General features: G+C 42.1%; 1 protein-coding gene across 3 annotated transcripts in view; it reads left to right on the forward strand.

The window, feature by feature from the left end:
• The first annotated feature begins 2,189 nt into the window (after positions 1 to 2,189).
• The window catches only part of tmem201 (transmembrane protein 201), a 33,068-nt gene continuing 16,326 nt past the window's right edge, over positions 2,190 to 18,931 (forward strand). For all 3 annotated transcript variants that reach the window (XM_041846346.2, XM_041846345.2, XM_041846347.2), the window contains exons 1-5: positions 2,190 to 2,430; positions 4,232 to 4,352; positions 17,646 to 17,840; positions 17,979 to 18,158; positions 18,438 to 18,802. In XM_041846346.2, the coding sequence (XP_041702280.1) occupies positions 2,321 to 2,430; positions 4,232 to 4,352; positions 17,646 to 17,840; positions 17,979 to 18,158; positions 18,438 to 18,802 (971 nt within the window). In that variant the 5' untranslated portion in view covers positions 2,190 to 2,320. The remainder of the gene's footprint in view (positions 2,431 to 4,231; positions 4,353 to 17,645; positions 17,841 to 17,978; positions 18,159 to 18,437; positions 18,803 to 18,931) is intronic.

Raw genomic sequence — 18,931 nt, forward strand, 5'->3', positions numbered from 1 at the left:
ATATTGAACGCAAGCATCAAGGGGAAATACAAAAAAATCTACAGATGAGTGACTGAATCAGCAAAATCCGTTTGACTGTGATCCTGGCTCAGTTGACATGCGGTAAGTGAAATCGTACAGCTGATCAAGCTGTGATGTGACCGAATGCTGCAGACAACGTATTCACGGGTCACTATGGAGGAGATTTGGTTCCTGACTCAAAGGGAATACTGTGCTGTGTCCCTCTGAGTAGTCCCCTGTAGCTCAGTTGGTTGGTAGAGCCTGGCGCTTGCAACGCCAGGGTTGTAGGTTCGTTTCCCACGGGGGGCCAGTATGAAAATGTATGCACTCACTAACTGTAAGTCGCTCTGGATAAGAGCATCTGCTAAATGACTAAAATGACTAAATGAGTATTCAAACTCATGGTACGCTGATTCAGTGCTCTTCTCTGCATTGGATGTGACAGGAGAGATGAGGTGTGCACTGTCGACCATGCCCCCTAACTTTGAGAAGATCTGACGTGACATGCATCAAGCACACCCATCTCATTAGTGGTGGTGAGATAAGATAAAAGATGTCAGACTCATTTGCAATTGACTGTCATAGACCCACATTAAAGGTATATGATCAGAAATACTGTTAGAATGTTTTGCAATTGACTGCCATAGCCCCAATTAAGAAAATAAACATTGGCTGTTGAATTACATTTAAAAAATTCACATGGTTGAGGTCGCGAGAATCTTCAGATATCAAAATGGGGAACCCCTGGCCTATGACATTGTACATTGAACTCGTCATTACATCTGGTTGCATGCATGTGAATGGTTTGTGTCCGGAGTGTAAGGTTGATGAAATGGTGGAGCATGTGTGGTTGTATTGTTGTTAGTATGTGGAAGAGAGGGAAAGATTGATGTGTAAGGTTATTGAGGTTGGATGGGGGTTGGGGGGTTGGGAGGGATTTGGGGGATAGGGGAGGGTGTGTAGAAGTTAGTAAGGCTCTTTTTTCATTTTTTTTTTACCTTTGTTTTCTTTGTCTGTAAACTGATTGACCACACACTCCAGTACAGTAGGTGGCGGCATGCACATATGTTTGTTTGGAGACCGCCATTATATCATAGAAGAAGAAGAATTGCATTGCATTGCATTCCATTGGGGAACGTTTCTCCGTGGCTGTATCCAAAACCAAGTGTAGATGTGGACATGATTGAGGGCAGGAGAGAATGGGAAGAGGATGTGAGACGGTGTGTGGAGAGATATATAGATAATAGTTTTTTTAAGGATATATACAGGTGGTTCAATGGATCCAGTCAGTGGTAGGGTGGGGGCAGGGGTGTATATCCCAGATTTCAATGTTGGAGTATGTAAGCAGTTACACTGACACATAATCAGCTATGTGGCCGAGTTGATGGCCATGATTATAGGTTTGAGATGGGTTGAGGAGGTGATTATCTGCTCTGATTCTGCTGCTGTGTTGAGTAGTGTGAAGATGGGCCGGTCGGATAGGGGAGACTTGTTTGTGGAGATGATGGTGCTGTTAATGGGATTGGAGAGGATGGGAGTGGTGGTAAGCTTGCTGGGTTCCCGCCCATGTGGGTGTGGAGGGTAATGAGAAGGCCAATGTGGTGGCTAAGAGTGCTGGGAGGAGAGAAGGGGTAGATATTCAGGTAAACTGGGAAGTCAAGTCCTTGATCCGGGAAAAAGGGATCGATCATTGGCAAAGGGAGTGGGTTGCTAGTAGTAAGGGGAGGCAATTTTATCGCGTGCGTCGGTCAGTAAAGGAAGAGGTAGGGAGGATGGGATGTAGGAGAGAGGAAGTTGTGTGGAGTAGACTACGGTTTGGGCACACAGGTTTGAATGCCACATTGTGGATGATATGGAGACATGAAACAGATCTGTGTGATGAGTGTTTAGTGGAGGAAGGTGGAGCAAGTGTTGATATTTTGTGAAATGAATGACGTAGATAGGGAGAGATTGTGTGAAAGGGTTAGAGAGGCTGGAGGGGGTTTGGGTGGTGTAGTGGGGGGAAGAAAGTGGTGTCTAGGGCTCTATTTCACTTTCTTAGAGGAACAGGACTAATTAAGAGAATTTTATGTATGTAGGCTGCGACTGGCCTTACACTCCAGTACAGTAGGTGGCGTTGTCTGCACTTTAAACGTTGGATGCGATCCGCCAACCCAATCCCAAGGAAAAAGAAGATGAAGAGGCGGGCTAACCTCTTTCCTTTCTGAAAGAGGTCAATTAGGAGTTTGCGGCGTGCATGCTCGATACATGTCTAGAAAAATAAACACTAGCTGCTATACACTTCTGTTTTAGCTAACTTGCTGCCAAACACTGGGAAGAAATGGAGGCGTTCAACCAGCTGCTCTTGGAATATCCTCAATTCATGTACGGAGGAGCCGGAGCAACGGTCTTTATGGCTGGGGGAGCTCTGATTTACAAAATTGCAACAAGGTATGTAGTAAACTAGCTAGTCTGCCATGTTTGCTTATCATATTTCAAGCAGCTAATGAGCCAACTAGCACGTCATCATACACTACTAACATTAGTTGCAGCCATCTAAAACGATTAATATAAGATACTATGACCAAATAATGTTCCTGTAAATCGCCTTTCAGCTGGTAATGAAGTAGCTAGAAAGCTACTAGCTAACATTGTCCCTGGCGAGTGGGCCCCCGTGCGCGCCTCTCACTACGTGATAGTATGTCTGCCTCGAATGTGTCACGTTTCTTTTGAACACATCCGGCAGTTCGCTAGCCTTAACCTAGTCTGATTAATTAGGCTATGATACAATGAATTGGTATCTACAGCTTGAAACGAACGACTGCAAAATCGAGTAAATGTTCCTTACAATCCAGAAGGTTGAATAAAATTACATTTAAACTTAACGTACTCCACCGGTTGTCTGTGCGGTCTCAATTTTAGACAAAATCTGCTCTCCCAATACTAGCTATTGAACCAAGCACGCCTTGAAAATGGTATATTCTGAATCTGGAGGATGGAGAACAATCCACAACCTTGGTTTTGTTTAAGATTGAAATCTGAATAAAAAAAGTATGTTTCATGGAATACTTGGTTCAATAGTTTTAACGTTTAAATTGGATATTCGGTTTTCTATTGAACCAAGCATGCCATGATATTTCATCACCATTCATACATGGAACAATAATTGATGTTATTCAACCTACTGACTCCAAAGAGTGGTGCGCAGGTCACGTAGCCTATTTCTATGTGCACTGAGGCACGCGCGCTCCTATTATGCACAACCAGAATGACAAAGACCTAGGACACAGACACACACAACTCAGACATAACCTGGGAAATATGAACAAAGGAAGCCATACATTGAATAAAATAAACAGAACTTCTACCTCCAGGAGTCTTGTGAACGTTAATGTGCACAATAAACATTGCGCCCACTCAGAGAGTTAGAAATGGTAGGCCTAAATGAAAATTTACGGTATGAAACAAATGTCTAAGTGTTGCAATAAAAGGTATGGGGATGGAATGATGAAACACAAGCAATTATTGTAGCATTAGATGAAATATAGATTTACCACATACATTTAAATGTGTGAAAGCATCAGCAAACAAGAGAACAAAACACTCTCCTCCACTAGCGGGAGTTTGGAGATCACAAGTGGAAAGATGCGGCTATGGTGCGTCTTCGCCACAGTAGTAATTCATTTTAAGAAATTCAAAATGAAAGCTTCATAAGTAAATGTATACATTTCAACAATTTTGGGATAGCCTACTAAATTACCAGTAGGCCTATGCTATTAATTGTTGCTTGATGCCCCATTGCTGTTGAGTTTGCAAAATAAACAGTTAATATTATTGATCACCAATTGTTTTGGGAGTGTCCTATTTATCATGGCAATCCTCTCACCCTACAATTTGATGTTTGCGCTGCACCCAATCCTATAGCTGTACAGCAAATCAGCAATCTGTTCACTAGCTTACCCGTCCTCTCTCCAATCAGAGGACCGAGTGTGCGTTTCACTAGCCAATCTGTTGCACTTTTTTTTGCAAGGGCGATGCTGCGGCTACTGTCTCTGGCTGCGTGGAGAGTAATCCATGGAGGCTGTGCGACAAAATGATTGACAAAACGTTACAAAACCTAACCAGATAATTTCAAGTCAAAGTCGAGCCCAGAGTCTTGAGGCTCCAACTCTGCATCTAGCTATATACCTGGATCAGCATTGTCACCTTTAGACTGTGTATCTAAAGTAAAACACTTCTCTTCCCTATACAGAAAGAAACCCACACATGTCAACGTGAATTGCTGGTTCTGCAACCAGGACTCAGTGGTCCCATATGGAAACAGAAACTGCTGGGATTGCCCCAACTGTGAGCAGTACAATGGCTTCCAGGAGGTACTGCAATGCATCTTACTGCACACACAATGAGATCCATACTACTGATTGTCAATGCAGCTGATTATTGCCTGTCATAGATGGTGGACCATGTCAACATGATGGATCTTGCTTTGTCAAAACAATAGCCGGGCTTGACTAACTTTTTTAGGCACTTGTCCTTTGGACAAGTAGGACAGATTATATGTATATAGACTACCAGTCAAACGTTTGGACACACCTACTCATTCAAGGGTTTTTCTTTATTTGTACTGTTTTTTTACATTGTAGAATAATAGTGAAGACATCAAAACTATGAAATAACACATAGAATCATGTAGTAACCAAAAAAGTGTTAAACAAATCAAAATATATTTTATATTTGAGATTCTTCAAAGTAGCCACCCTTTGCCTTGATGACAGCTTTGCACACTCTTGGCATTCTCTCAACCAGCTTCATGAGGTAGTCACCTGGAATGCATTTCAATTAACAGATGTGCCTTCTTAAAAGTTTAATTTGTGGAATTTATTTATTTCTTAATGCGTTTAAGCCAATCAGTTGTGTTGTGACAAGGTAGGGGGGGTATACAGAATATAGCCCTATTTGGTAAAAGACCAAGTCCATATTATTGCAAGAACAGCTCAAATAAACAAAGAGAAATGACACAACAGTCCATCATTACTTTAAGACATGAAGGTCAGTCAATACGGAACATTTCAAGAACTTTGAAAGTTTCTTCAAGTGCAGTCGCAAAAACCATCAAGCGCTATGATGAAACTGACTCTCATGAGGACCACCACAGGAATGGAAGACCCAGAGTTACCTCTGCTGCAGAGGATAAGTTCATTAAAGTTACCAGCCTCAGAAATTGCAGCCCAAATAAATGCTTCAGAGAGTTAAAGTCACAGACACATCTCAACATCAACTGTTCAGAGGGGACTGTGTGAATCAGGTCTTCATGGTCGAATTGCTGCAAAGAAACCACTACTAAAGGACACCAATAACAAGAAGAGACCTGCTTGGGCCAAGAAACACGAGCAATGGACATTAGACCGTTGGAAATTTGTCCTTTGGTCTGGAGTCCAAATTGTGAGATGTGGTCTGGGTGAACGGATGATCTCTGCATGTGTAGTTCCCACCATAAAGCATGGAGGAGGAGGTGTTATGGTGTGGGGGTGCTTTGCTGGAGACACTGTCTGTGATTTTATTTAGAATTCACTTAACCAGCATGGCTACCACTGCATTCTGCAGCGATACGCCATCCCATCTGGTTTGCGCTTAGTGGGACTATCATTTGTTTTTCAATAGGACAATGACCCAACACACCTCCAGGCTGTGTACGGGCTATTTGACCAAGAAGGAGAGTGATGGAGTGCTGCATCAGATGACCTGGCCTCGACAATCACCCGACCTCAACCCAATTGAGATTGTTTGGGATGAGTTGGACTGCAGAGTGAAGGAAAAGCAGGCAACAAGTGCTCAGCATATGTAGGAACTCCTTCAAGACTGCTGGAAAAGCATTCCAGGTGAAGCTGGTTGAGAGAATGCCAAGAGTGTGCAAAGCTGTCATCAAGGCAAAGGGTGGCTACTTTGAAGAACCTCAAATATGAAATATATTTTGATTTGTTTAACACTTTTTTGGTTACTACATGATTCTATGTGTTATTTCATAAGTTTGATGTTTTCGCTATTATTCTACAACGTAGAATTTTTTTAAAAAAATAAAGAAAAACCCTTGATTGAGTAGGTGTCCAAACTTTTGACTGCTACTACAGTGGGGAGAACAAGTATTTGATACACTGCCGATTTTGCAGGTTTTCCTACTTACAAAGCATGTAGAGGTCTGTAATTTTTATCATAGGTACACTTCAACTGTGAGAGACGGAATCTAAAACAAAAATCCAGAAAATCACAGTGTATGATTTTTAAGTAATTAATTTGCATTTTATTGCATGACATAAGTATTTGATACATCAGAAAAGCAGAACTTAATATTTGGTACAGAAACCTTTGTCTGCAATTACAGAGATCATACGTTTCCTGTAGGTCTTGACCAGGTTTGCACACACTGCAGCAGGGATTTTGGCCCACTCCTCCATACAGACCTTCTCCAGATCCTTCAGGTTTCGGGGCTGTCGCTGGGCAATATGGACTTTCAGCTCCCTCCAAAGATTTTCTATTGGGTTCAGGTCTGGAGACTGGCTAGTGGCTAGGCCACTCCAGGACCTTGAGATGCTTCTTACGGAGCCACTCCTTAGTTGCCCTGGCTGTGTGTTTCGGGTTGTTGTCATGCTGGAAGACCCAGCCACGACCCATCTTCAATGCTTACTGAGGGAAGGAGGTTGTTGGCCAAGATCTCGCGATACATGGCCCCATCCATCCTCCCCTCAATACGGTGCAGTTGTCCTGTCCCCTTTGCAGAAAAGCATCCCCAAATAATGATGTTTCCACCTCCATGCTTCACGGTTGGGATGGTGTTCTTGGGGTTGTACTCATTCTTCTTCTTCCCCCAAACACGGCGAGTGGAGTTTAGACCAAAAAGCTCTATTTTTGTCTCATCAGACCACATGTCCTTCTCCCATTCCTCCTCTGGATCATCCAGGTGGTCATTGGCAAACTTCAGACGGGCCTGGACATGCGCTGGCTTGAGCAGGGGGACCTTGCGTGCGCTGCAGGATTTTAATCCATGACGGCATAGTGTGTTACTAAAGGTTTTCTTTGAGACTGTGGTCCCAGCTCTCTTCAGGTCATTGACCAGGTCCTGCCGTGTAGTTCTGGGCTGAACCCTCACCTTCCTCATGATCATTGATGCCCCACGAGGTGAGATCTTGCATGGAGCCCCAGACCGAGGGTGATTGACCGTCATCTTGAACTTCTCCCATTTTCTAATAATTGCGCCAACAGTTGTTGCCTTCTCACCAAGCTGCTTGCCTATTGTCCTGTAGCCCATCCCAGCCTTGTGCAGGTCTACAGTTTTATCCCTGATGTCCTTACACAGCTCTCTGGTCTTGGCCATTGTGGAGAGGTTGGAGTCTGTTTGATTGAGTGTGTGGACAGGTGTCTTTTATACAGGTAACAAGTTCAAACAGGTGCAGTTAATACAGGTAATGAGTGGAGAACAGGAGGGCTTCTTAAAGAAAAACTAACAGGTCTGTGAGAGCCGGAATTCTTACTGGTTGGTAGGTGATCAAATACTTATGTCATGCAACAAAATACAAATTAATTACTTAAAAATCATACAATGTGATTTTCTGGATTTTTATTTTAGATTCCGTCTCTCACAGTTGAAGTGTACCTATGATAAAAATTACAGACCTCTACATGCTTTGTAAGTAAGAAAACCTGCAAAATCGGCAGTGTATCAAATACTTGTTCTCCCCACTGTATATACAGTTGAAGTCGGAAGTTTACATACACTTAGGTTGGAGTCATTAAAACTCGTTTTTCAACCACTCCACAAGTTTCTTGTGAACAAACTATAGTTTTCGCAAGTCGGTTAGGACATCTACTTTGTGCATGACACAAGTAATTTTTCCAACAATTGTTTACAGACAGATTATTTCACTTATAATTCACTGTATCACAATTCCAGTGGGTCAGAAGTTTACATGCACTAAGTTGACTGTGCCTTTAACCAGCTTGGAAATTCCAGAAGATGATGTCATTGCTTTAGAATCTTCTGATAGCCTAATTGACATCCTTTGAGTCAATTGGAGGTGTACCTGTGGATGTATTTCAAGGCCTACCTTCAAACTCAGTGCCTCTTTGCTTGACATCCTGGGAAAATCAAAAGAAATCAGCCAAATCCTCAGCAAAAAATTGTAGACCTCCACAAGTCTGGTTCATCCTTGGGAGCAATTTCCAAATGCCTGAAGGTACCACGTTCATCTGTACAAACAATACTACGCAAGTATAAACACCATGGGACCACGCAGCCGTCATACCGCTCAGGAAGGAGACGCGTTCTGTCTCCTAGAGATGAACGTACTTTGGTGCGGAAAGTGCAAATCAATCCCAGAACAACAGCAAAGGACCTTGTGAAGATGCTGGAGGAAACAGGTACAAAAGTATCTATATCCACAGTAAAATGAGTCCTATATCGACATAACCTGAAAGGCCGCTCAACAAGGAAGAAGCCACTGCTCCAAAACCACCATCAAAAACTAGACTACGGTTTGCAACTGCACATGGGGACAAAGATCATACTTTTTGGAGAAATATCCTCTGGTCTGATGAAACAAAATAACTGTTTGGCCATAATGACCATCGTTATGTTTGGAGGAAAAAGGGGGTGCTTGCAAGCCGAACAACACCATCCCAACCGTGAAGCATGGGGGTGGCAGCATCATGCTGTGGGGGTGCTTTGCTGCAGGAGGGACTGGTGCACTTCACAAAATAGATGGCATCATTAGGAAGGAAAATGATTTGGATATATTGAAGCAACATCTCAAGACATCAGTCAGGAAGTTAAAGCTTGGTCGCAAATGGGTCTTCCAAAGGCCTACAAACCTGACTCAGTTACACCAGCTCTGTCAGGAGGAATGGGCCAACATTCACCCAACTTATTGTGGGAAGCTTGTGAAAGGCTACCCGAAACGTTTGACCCAAGTTAAACATTTTAAAGGCAATGCTACCAAATACTAATTGAGTGTATGTAAACTTCTGACCCACTGGGAATGTGATGAAAGAAATAAAAGCTGAAATAAATCATTCTCTCTACTAATATTCTGACATTTCACATTCCAAAAATAAAGTGGTGATCCTAAATGACCTAAGAGAGGGAATTTTTACTAGGATTAAATGTCAGGAATTGTGAAAAACTGACTTTAAATGTATTTGGCTTAGGTGTATGTAAACTTCCGACATCAACTGTATACACTACAGTTCAAAAGTTTGGGGTCACTTAGAAATGTCCTTGTTTTTGTCCATTAAAATAACATCAAATTGATCAGAAATACAGTGTAGACATTGTTAATGTTTTAGATGGCTATTGTAGCTGGAAACGGCTGATATTTAAAAACGGAATATCTACATAGGCGTACAGAGGCCCATTATCAGCAACCATCAGTCCTGTGTTCCAATGGTATGTTGTGTTTGCTAATCCAAGTTTATCATTTTAAAAGGCGAATTGATAATTGGAACACCCTTTTACAATTATGTTACCACAGCTGAAAATTGTTGTGCTGATTTAAAGAAGCAATGGCCTTCTTGAGACTAGTTGAGTATCTGGAGCATTAGAAATTGTGGGTTCGATTACTGGCTCAAAATGGCCAGAAACAAAGAACTTTCTTCTGAAACTCGACAGTCTATTCTTGTTCTGAGAAATGAAGGCTATTCCATGCAAGAAATTGCCAAGAAACTGAAGATCTCGTACAACGCTGTGTACTACTCCCTTCACAGAACAGTGCAAACTGGCTCTAACCAGAATAGAAAGAGGAGTGGGAGGCCCCGGTGCACAACTGAGCAAGAGGACAAATACATTAGTGTCAAGTTTGAGAAACAGACACCTCACAGGTCCTCAACTGGCAGCTGCATTAAATAGTACCCGCAAAACACCAGTCTCAACTGGCCAATGAAAATAAAAGATTAAGATGGGCAAAAGAACACAGACACTGGACAGAGGAAGATTGGAAAAAAATCTTAATCTTTTCTTTTTATTGGCCTGTCTGGGATATGGCTTTTTCTTTGCAACTCTGCCTAGAAGGTATATGATTCAAAACAGACTCTGGGACAGTTCTGGGATGACGGATCCCAAATTTATACAACCACTGCACATTAAAATAATTTTAAAAAGCAATGAGGCTGATGCAACAGATCAGAAGTTTATCTTAAAATGTTGATCTAGTTTTATTTGTTCATATTATAAACTCAACAATGCGCACATGGCTGTAGGCTATGAGCGGATGTTCCAAAATGCAATTAGCGGGAAAACACGTTCTCAAAAGCGCACCGCATGACAATATCTGTTACAAATTAAGAGGGGAGATCGAAAGATGCAACAACTAGCATAGGTTACTTATATGACTAGGATTATGCCTTTGGCTGCTGGACAATAAAATAACGTTGATTTGAAAACCAATAGAACATGAGAAATGCTGGTTTCAATGGCACTAAGTGTTTATAAAATAATTCCCTCAACATTTCTATGGTTGTATTTTAGGTAAGCTAGGCTACTTTGAAACAAGATAATACATCTTTATTTTAACAGGGAATAAGAGGCTGAGACCTGGATCTCTTTTACGGCTGTGCCCTGTGTAAACATGTTGACATGTACAGTTTTAGACATACAGACAAGAACATTTCAAACATATAAAACAAAAAAAACAATTCAACAGAAACAATCACAGACAACATCATATTGATCCTCCATAACATTTTTAAAATGGGCAAGGGACACCAGAGTGTCTAACTTAAGTTGGATCTGCAGTTTGTTCCATAAATAAGGTGCAAAGGAACTGAAGGCAGTCCTACCCAACTCTGTGGAGACCACAGAAGTCTCTAATGTAATCCACATCTGTGATCTGGTTTTAAAATTAGTATATCTAGTGGAAATGAATGATGATATATATGGAGGTAGTTTTAAAAGAAGTGCTTTATAAATAAACAAGAGAGCATGTTGCTCTCGCCTCACAGATAGAGAGGCCCAACCCACATGTTGATATAGGATACAGTGATGAGTTTTGTAACTATCACCCGTGATAAACCTGAGTGCACAATGGTAAATAGCATCCAGTGGTTTTAATGTGTTTGCCGATGCATGCATATAGATAATATCACCATAATCTAAAACGGACATAAAAGTAGCCTGCACAATTTGTTTTCTATTTACGGAGGACAGACAAGCCCTGTTTCTGTAAAGGAACCCTATCTTGAATTTGAGCTTTTTTCCCAATTCAGTAACATGTTTTTTAAAAGAAAGCCTATCATCTAAGTATTTATATGCAGAGACCTGTATGATTTGAGTACCATCCAAGCTAGTGATTACAAAAGTGTTTCTAATTGAGAGTTTAGACCTAGAAAAAAACTTTGTTTTCTTAGCGTTTAAGCTGTTAAAGAGACCCCTGTAGTATCCTAAAATCAGACTCCAACTGCATTAAAGCTTGGTCCGCTGTTGGAGCAATAGAGTACATCACTGTGTCATCTGCATATAAATGGAATTTACAATATCTGACATCATCACCAATGTTGTTTATATAAAGTGAGAACAATAGTGGGCCAATTATTGAACCCTGAGGGACCCCTTTAAGTAACTGTAAGGGGTCAGTCTTGACCATGACGGCCTGAGTTCTATCTTTAAAATAGTCATAAAACCATCGACAGGCATCAGTGCCCAGTCCTATAGATGACAGCTTATTCAAAAGGATAGCATGGTCTACAGTGTCAAAAGCTTTTGACAAATCTACAAACAACGCAGCACAGTGCTTTCTATCATCTAAGGCATTTGCAATATCATTTACAACAAGTATAGTGGCCGATGTGGTACTGTGTTTAGATCTAAAACCAGATTGATTGGGGCTAAAAATACTGTTAAGATTGTAACTGTTTGTTTGCTATAGATTCTAGGATCTTTGCCAGACAAGGGAGCCTAGAGATGGGTCGATAGTTATCCAAATCACTACCGTCACCTCCCTTATGTAATGGCAGAACAAAAGCTGCTTTCCACACCTTAGGGATATTTCCTGTGCTTAATGTTAGATAAAAAATGTGTGTCACTGAACCAGCAATGATAGGTCTGTAAAAGCTGAAAAGTTATCCACAAAAGGAATTCCCATCGTGCAGCAGTATCCCTTAAGCCAGGTGTGTAATTGGCGTATACGACTAAAAACCATATCCGTGTAGCGTGGGGATGGAAAAGGACCGGAAACAACACACTGCTTCCCAGATTCCAGCAGCGTATTTATCAATGTTTTAAAATCGTCTCTCAATTTCTCTGACTGCTGGAGTTTAATGTAATTTGACCCAACATGGACAATGACAGTTGAAGCGGCGGAGTGCTTGCTAATAAGTAGCGGTAGCATGGAATTTAGGTCAGGGATCCTAGCGCCAGGGTAGCAGAAAGTCTCAGCTTTCCGGATTGAAACGTTTCGGACCATGGATGAACCCACCACGAGAACGGAAGGACTACAGATGGGTTTATTGGGTAAATGACGGGGCCTCTCCCGGGTGATCTGCCTCCTAGCAGGTTGAGGGGGGCTAGCAGCTGAGACTGACGACCTAGCGGTAGGCAAGGAGCGCAGATGAGTGTGCTTGGGCACTTCCACCTGAGAGTGAGACGGCAGCAGTAGAGATGTAGCGGAGGGACCCTGTACAGTATGATTGGAATGCACTTCCAGGTCTTCCAGGACCTTGAATCTCCTCCCCAAATGTAGCACTTCCGAAACATTTGATGGATTCCGTTTCCTGGAGTGCTTTACTCCCCGGACAGCAATCTAGGCATCCTAAGGCGGAGCAGAAGGGGTGGAACAGACCGGGCCCTTCGGTTTAGCTCCTAGCCTGGGCCATGGCTCATTTAAGGGAAGTGGAGGTGCCGAGCCAGGGGCAGGTGACGTCGTCGATTTTGGAGGTGGTTTGTGCAACCATGGAGTCCAGGAGTTCCTCGTCCTCCTTGATCTGGCGCAAGACAGATACTCTCCCCTCCAGCTCAGCGACTCTCTGGCTCAGGTACTGGCAGGTGGTACATCCAGGGGTGAGCGAAGCCATGAGAGACATTCAACTTTCAGCTAGGCTACTTTGAAACAAGATAAGACGTGCAACATAAAATTACATGAAACGTCCAGGTTAAATGGTTTTAAACTGCTGACCGCCTCCGCTCAGAATCAAGGTGGGTGATGTGCGGTGCGCCACAGTCGTTGTCCTTTTTTTTTGTCATTTAGCAGACACTCTTATCCAGAGCGACTTACAGTTAGTGAGTGCATACATTTTTTATATATTTTTCTTTCATACTGGCCCCCCATGGGAAACAAACCCACAACCCTGGCGTTGCAAGCGCCGTGCTCTACCAACTGAGCTACAGGGTCCTTCACTCTCCGGTCTTGTGATCATTTTGATCTGAATGAACCGTGCCCCGAGTATGTCGATAGAATCATGCCTTTAGACGTTAATGTTAAGTATCCTTCATTGTATTTGTCAAACATGACTGGTGTTTTAGCCTGTGTGTGTGTGGGGGGGGCCTAATTACGTCTCATTAAAGTTTGGCAACATTTTCTGGCATTTCATGTCAGCATCGGTTTGGACATGAGGCTGTAGCCAATCACCTACACTTTGACATGTAGGCTTTTTTTATTTATGTATATGAAAAATAGATCTGAATATTATTCCAACATTGGCATCTTATCCAATTCTGTTCGGAGTAATTGTTTGATATTTTGATTTGTGTGATTATTATTCTTCCATTCAGACAACTTAAATCAATTTTTCTTATCAGACAATTTTGTCCAGGACTTGAGGACAAGCGTTAATGTCAAGCCCTGAATAGTACTTGCACTTTTTTATTTATCCTTGTCCGGCAGGGACATTTCATTTTTATAGTTGAAAAAAGTGCATTTTTGTTTCATTATTTGGTTAAAAAAATTGCTTCAGGGGTTATTTTATAAGGGATAAGATTTGTTTTTGTTATTTTCCATGTTATTCATTTCCATGTCTATCTGCCACGAAATTACCTTGTCCTGAGCAAAGGATCAATATTTCAAACTCAGGAATGAGCAGGGTCAGCTATAGAGTACCAGTGTTGTCATAAAACCTAGCAGTCAAACACGGAAATGGTTCCAATCTTATTTTCACCATTCATTTTGCCCAGTAGGGATTTTTTAACCACTTCTTCACAAAAAGGTGTGTGTTTCATTTAGGCTTTCCCTGGCGTGAAGTTTGATAACCGTGTAAATCTCTCACAGACAAGGTGACATTTATCAATATATTTGGCTCTGTTTAATCTGATTTGAAAATGCTAATTAGCAACAAAGTAGACGTCATGCAAGACTACAAATCCCTGCAAGCTCTTGGACTTCATCTCTAGCCAACACCTTTGCTGTCAGCTAGCTACTAGCTGCCTTGATCCAAAAACTAAATACACTGCTCAAAAAAATAAAGAAAACACTTAAACAACACAATGTAACTCCAAGTCAATCACACTTCTGTGAAATCAAACTGTCCACTTAGGAAGCAACACTGATTGACAATACATTTCACATGCTGTTGTGCAAATGGAATAGACAACAGGTGGAAATTATAGGCAATTAGCAAGACACCCCCAATAAAGAAGTGTTTCTGCAGGTGGTGACCACAGACCACTTCTCAGTTCCTATGCTTCCTGGCTGATGTTTTGGTCACCTTTGAATGCTGGCAGTGCTTTCACTCTAGTGGTAGCATGAGACGGAGTCTACAACCCACACAAGTGGCTCAGGTAGTGCAGCTCGTCCAGGATGGCACATCAATGCGAGCTGTGGCAAGAAGGTTTGCTGTGTCTGTCAGCGTAGTGTCCAGAGCATGGAGGCGCTACCAGGAGACAGGCCAGTACATCAGGAGACGTGGAGGAGGCCGTAGTAGGTCACTTGATGTCATCCTACGGTTGTTGAGTGACATTTGAATGAGTTGGCGGTCATCCCAGTCAGTAGGGTGTCGTTTTCGCCCTCTGCCGGTCTGTAGCTTTGTTGTCCCCAATGTCTGCTGCTTGACCTTGTTCTTATGAAAAGCCGTCTTTGAAATGTTAAGGATGGAAGCAACCTGACGCTCACTGTATCCCTCTGCCAGTAAAGCCAGAATTGAACACTTCTTTCCCTCACTCAAAACTTTCCTTTTCAACACTTTTTGCATGGTCAATGGTTATTTTTTGATTAATATTACTTTTGAGGTACTATTAGCACTGTTTTTGCCATCCAGCTGGTCCTATTGCAAGGGGATAGTGATGACCACAGCAGTGGTTTTTATACTTTTCCTCGTTAAATAGGATTTGGTTCATGTGATCACCTAATTCAGTAGAATGAGGTGTGCCTGTGTTGGAATTCAACAGACACTGGAATGGAATGGCTGTCATACATGTAGAGATGCTGATTTAAGAAACATTTGAAGTGGTCTCTTAATTTTTTCCACAACTGTGTATATAAATATAGATAGATTAAAAATATATATGTCAGACACTCAGATTTTTTACCTGCCAAAATGTTTTTTTTGCCATAATTAGACTTTCAAGTAAATTAGACCAACCTTTTAAGCCTGTGTTTCTAAAAATGAATCTTCAGCACTTCTATCACAGTGCGCACAGCTCCCCAGCCAGGCAGTGTTGCTGCGCGAGGTGAGATTGTAGTCAGGGAGAATCTAAAATGCCAAAACGGAGTATTTTTGTCATGCCATTGATTTTCACTGCGGCAAACAGGAGGGCCTCTAAAATGTTTGGTCGCCCATGCCCACAGCCACGCCCCCTCCACGCCCACCACCAAAGCCCCATTTTGACCCAGAAAAAAACCTGCATTGTGCCATGAATAGGCTAATTTTCTTCAAAGGGGCTAGCTATCTTGATGATTGCACCTTGTGTATTCTAACTCTCAACAGTAAGTGGAGAGCCCAACGGGGTGTTTTATGTTTGTGGAAATTGATCCACAGGCCTACAACAGGTCAGTTGCCTATCCCTGAGCTAGACCAACTTGGTCACCAGCATCACCAGCTTGGCCAGAGTAACCAGCTAGACCATGCTGGACAGACCAGTTTGAAATTTAGGCTGGTCTATGCTTTTTTTTCAGCAGGGAGGCACATACAGTACCAACCAATACTACTCACCCGATAGATAGGGCAGGTGTGGACCAGTGCTGCCTTGGCTGCAGTCGTCTGGTCTGCCACTGCTCCCTTAGCAGCTGCCGCCTTGGCATAAGTCAACAAGTTCAACTTCAAATAAAGAGTGGAGCATGAGTTATAGATCAATACCATCAATTGTACCCATTGTGCAAAGTAATGACTTAAGGCAGAGTAATGACAGAGGGCTGATATAAATACTATGAATGCCAGTCTCTCTTGGCTAAGAGTTGAGGAGAGATTGACTGCATCACTTCTTTTTATAAGAAACATTGTGTTGAAAATCCCAAATTGTTTGCACAGTCAACTTACACACAGCTCTGACACACTTACCCCACCAGACATGCCACCAGGGGTATTTTCACAGTCCCCAAATCCAGAACAAATTCAAGAAAGTGTACAGTATTATATAGAGCCATTATTGCATGGAACTCCGTTCCATCTCATATTGCTCAAATAAACAGCAAACCTCGTTTAAAAAAAAACAGATAAAGCAACACCTCACGGCACAACGCCTCTCCCCTATTTGACCTAGATAGTTTGTATGTATTGATATGTAGGCTACGTGCCTTTTGTAAAAATATATATTTATTTATCTAGTTCTGTCCTTGAGCTGTTGTCTATTAATGTTCTGTATTATGTCATGTTTCATGTTTTGTGTGGACCCCAGGAAGAGTAGCTGCTGCTTTTGCAACAGTACTGGGGATCCTAATATAAAATACCAAAAAAAGGGTGCACAGCTCCAAATCTGGTAGGCAGGAGTGTGTGCAAGCTTTTGTTCCAGCCCAGCTCATAACTGATTACAAATCATAGCCTATCGCAGTGATTATTTAAGTCAGGTGTTAACGCTGGGCTGGGACAAAACCCTTCACACACTCCTGCTCATCAGGACTTGCAATGACTGAAACATACCAAAGCAGGAGAATAGTGTTCAGGCTGAAACAGCTTACCCAATTGAGAGATTGGCTTGTGAGTGCTGCTTTCAAAACTACTGGCTGAAATTATACAAAACAAGTTCTAGCATCACTTTAAAATAGATTATTTTATGCTTAATTTATTGAAGTATTTGCTGTGCTAGACATAAGGGATAATGTTTGCTTTATAAATCTTGTTTTATGTTCTGAATCTAGAAAGACATGCCAAAATGCTAATGAAATCTGCCCTCCCCCCGGAGCATTATACAGTGGCATAAAACAAAACAAAAATAAATGTACAAATTGTTATTAAATATTTGAGTAATGTTGGAATGAAACAATCAAGGCCTTTAAACACTTGTTGGACAATGAAAATAGAATGTATTTTATGGTGTCTGACGGAGTTGACATAAATACAGTTAGGTGCATTTAATGAAAAAAGGTTTTAATTAGGTTGTTCCTTTACATGCGATGATAGCTGAAACTTTGGTCAATGAAAAAATATGCATTAAAAAATATATTGTAATATCGTTAATATTAAGAGAACTGATAGAAATGGTCCAATCTTTCAAGAATCTCTGAGCCTCACTTTGGTCCTTGTACTTGTCTTGCTTCTAGAATGGAGACTACAACAAACCTATTCCTGCTCAATTCTCGGAGCATCTGAACCATGGCGTGTCTGCCGGCGTGCCCTTGCCTGAGACACCAAAAACGCTGCAGTGGGTCAACTGTCAGATGCTGTTGTGTAAAAAATGCAACAACAACCAGACCGTCAAGATCAAGCAGTTGGCCTCATTCACCCCAAGGGAAGATGTATGTATTTTTTATTTATTTTTTATTTTACTCTTTGATTTGTGGAAAACTGCAGTATGTGTGATCCAGGGTGAGTTTGTATAAAGCCAATGTGGTCACAGGAAAAACAACAATGATATTTTGGTTTCCCTACCCTAGGAGAACTATGATGAGGAGATTGAGGTGTATAAGCACCACGTGGAGCAGACCTACAAGTTGTGCAGACCCTGTCAGACGGCCGTGGAGTACTACATCAAGCACCAGAACCGCCAGCTCCGGGCCGTGCTCTTCAGCCACCAGCTCAGACGCAGCAGAGACTGTGACAAAGCCTTCGTAAAGGTCACTTTCAATGGAAACAAGTCCATCTGATAAGACTGTTGAGCAAGCATCAGCACTAGACTTATAGTAGAAAATGATCTAAGAAATAGAAATGCATTTACCACTGCCAGGTCTTTCGATGCGTTTCAGCTGAAGCTATCAGTAAGAAATGATTTAAGTGCATAAATTGATTACTCCGCAGAAATTGGTGTGCACATTTGATTAACATTCACAAGGGGTCTAGACGTGGCATTATAGGAATTCACATCTATCCTTACGCTCTAAACTTTTTTTTCACAGAGCTCCTACTCCTTCAGCACACCAGTTGGAGTGATATTGCTTCGTGTCCTGGCGTTTTTCACCTGTGCCTTCCTAGTTGCAACAGCACTGTATGGCTCTGGGGACCAAACTGCACCCGCTGGTGCACCCCAAACACTAAGCGGAGGGATCATCCCTCCAAAGCCTGCTCCCTGCAATGAATCGACTCCCAAAAACGGCAGCAGCGAGGCTGGACAGGTGTGGAAAGACCTGCTGGAGCTGCTTCCAGTGGAGGCCGTAGAGAATGCAAAGCTTGTCTGGCAGTATGGAAGGAACCACCAGATGGCTGTGGTCTCCATTGGCCTGCTGACCTGTATCACTGGTGTCTGTCTAGGAGGACAGGTCAGGTAATTCATGGAACTCCTCTTAACTCATTGTTTCTATAATGAAGAATTCCGGGTATGCACTGGTGCCTGAACCTGGAGTTTTGGCTACTTAAATTGAAAATAATCTTTGTGAATTTTGACCTTTTGGGC

Source organism: Coregonus clupeaformis, chromosome 24 (assembly GCF_020615455.1).
Source record: "Coregonus clupeaformis isolate EN_2021a chromosome 24, ASM2061545v1, whole genome shotgun sequence".
NCBI lineage: Eukaryota > Metazoa > Chordata > Actinopteri > Salmoniformes > Salmonidae > Coregonus > Coregonus clupeaformis.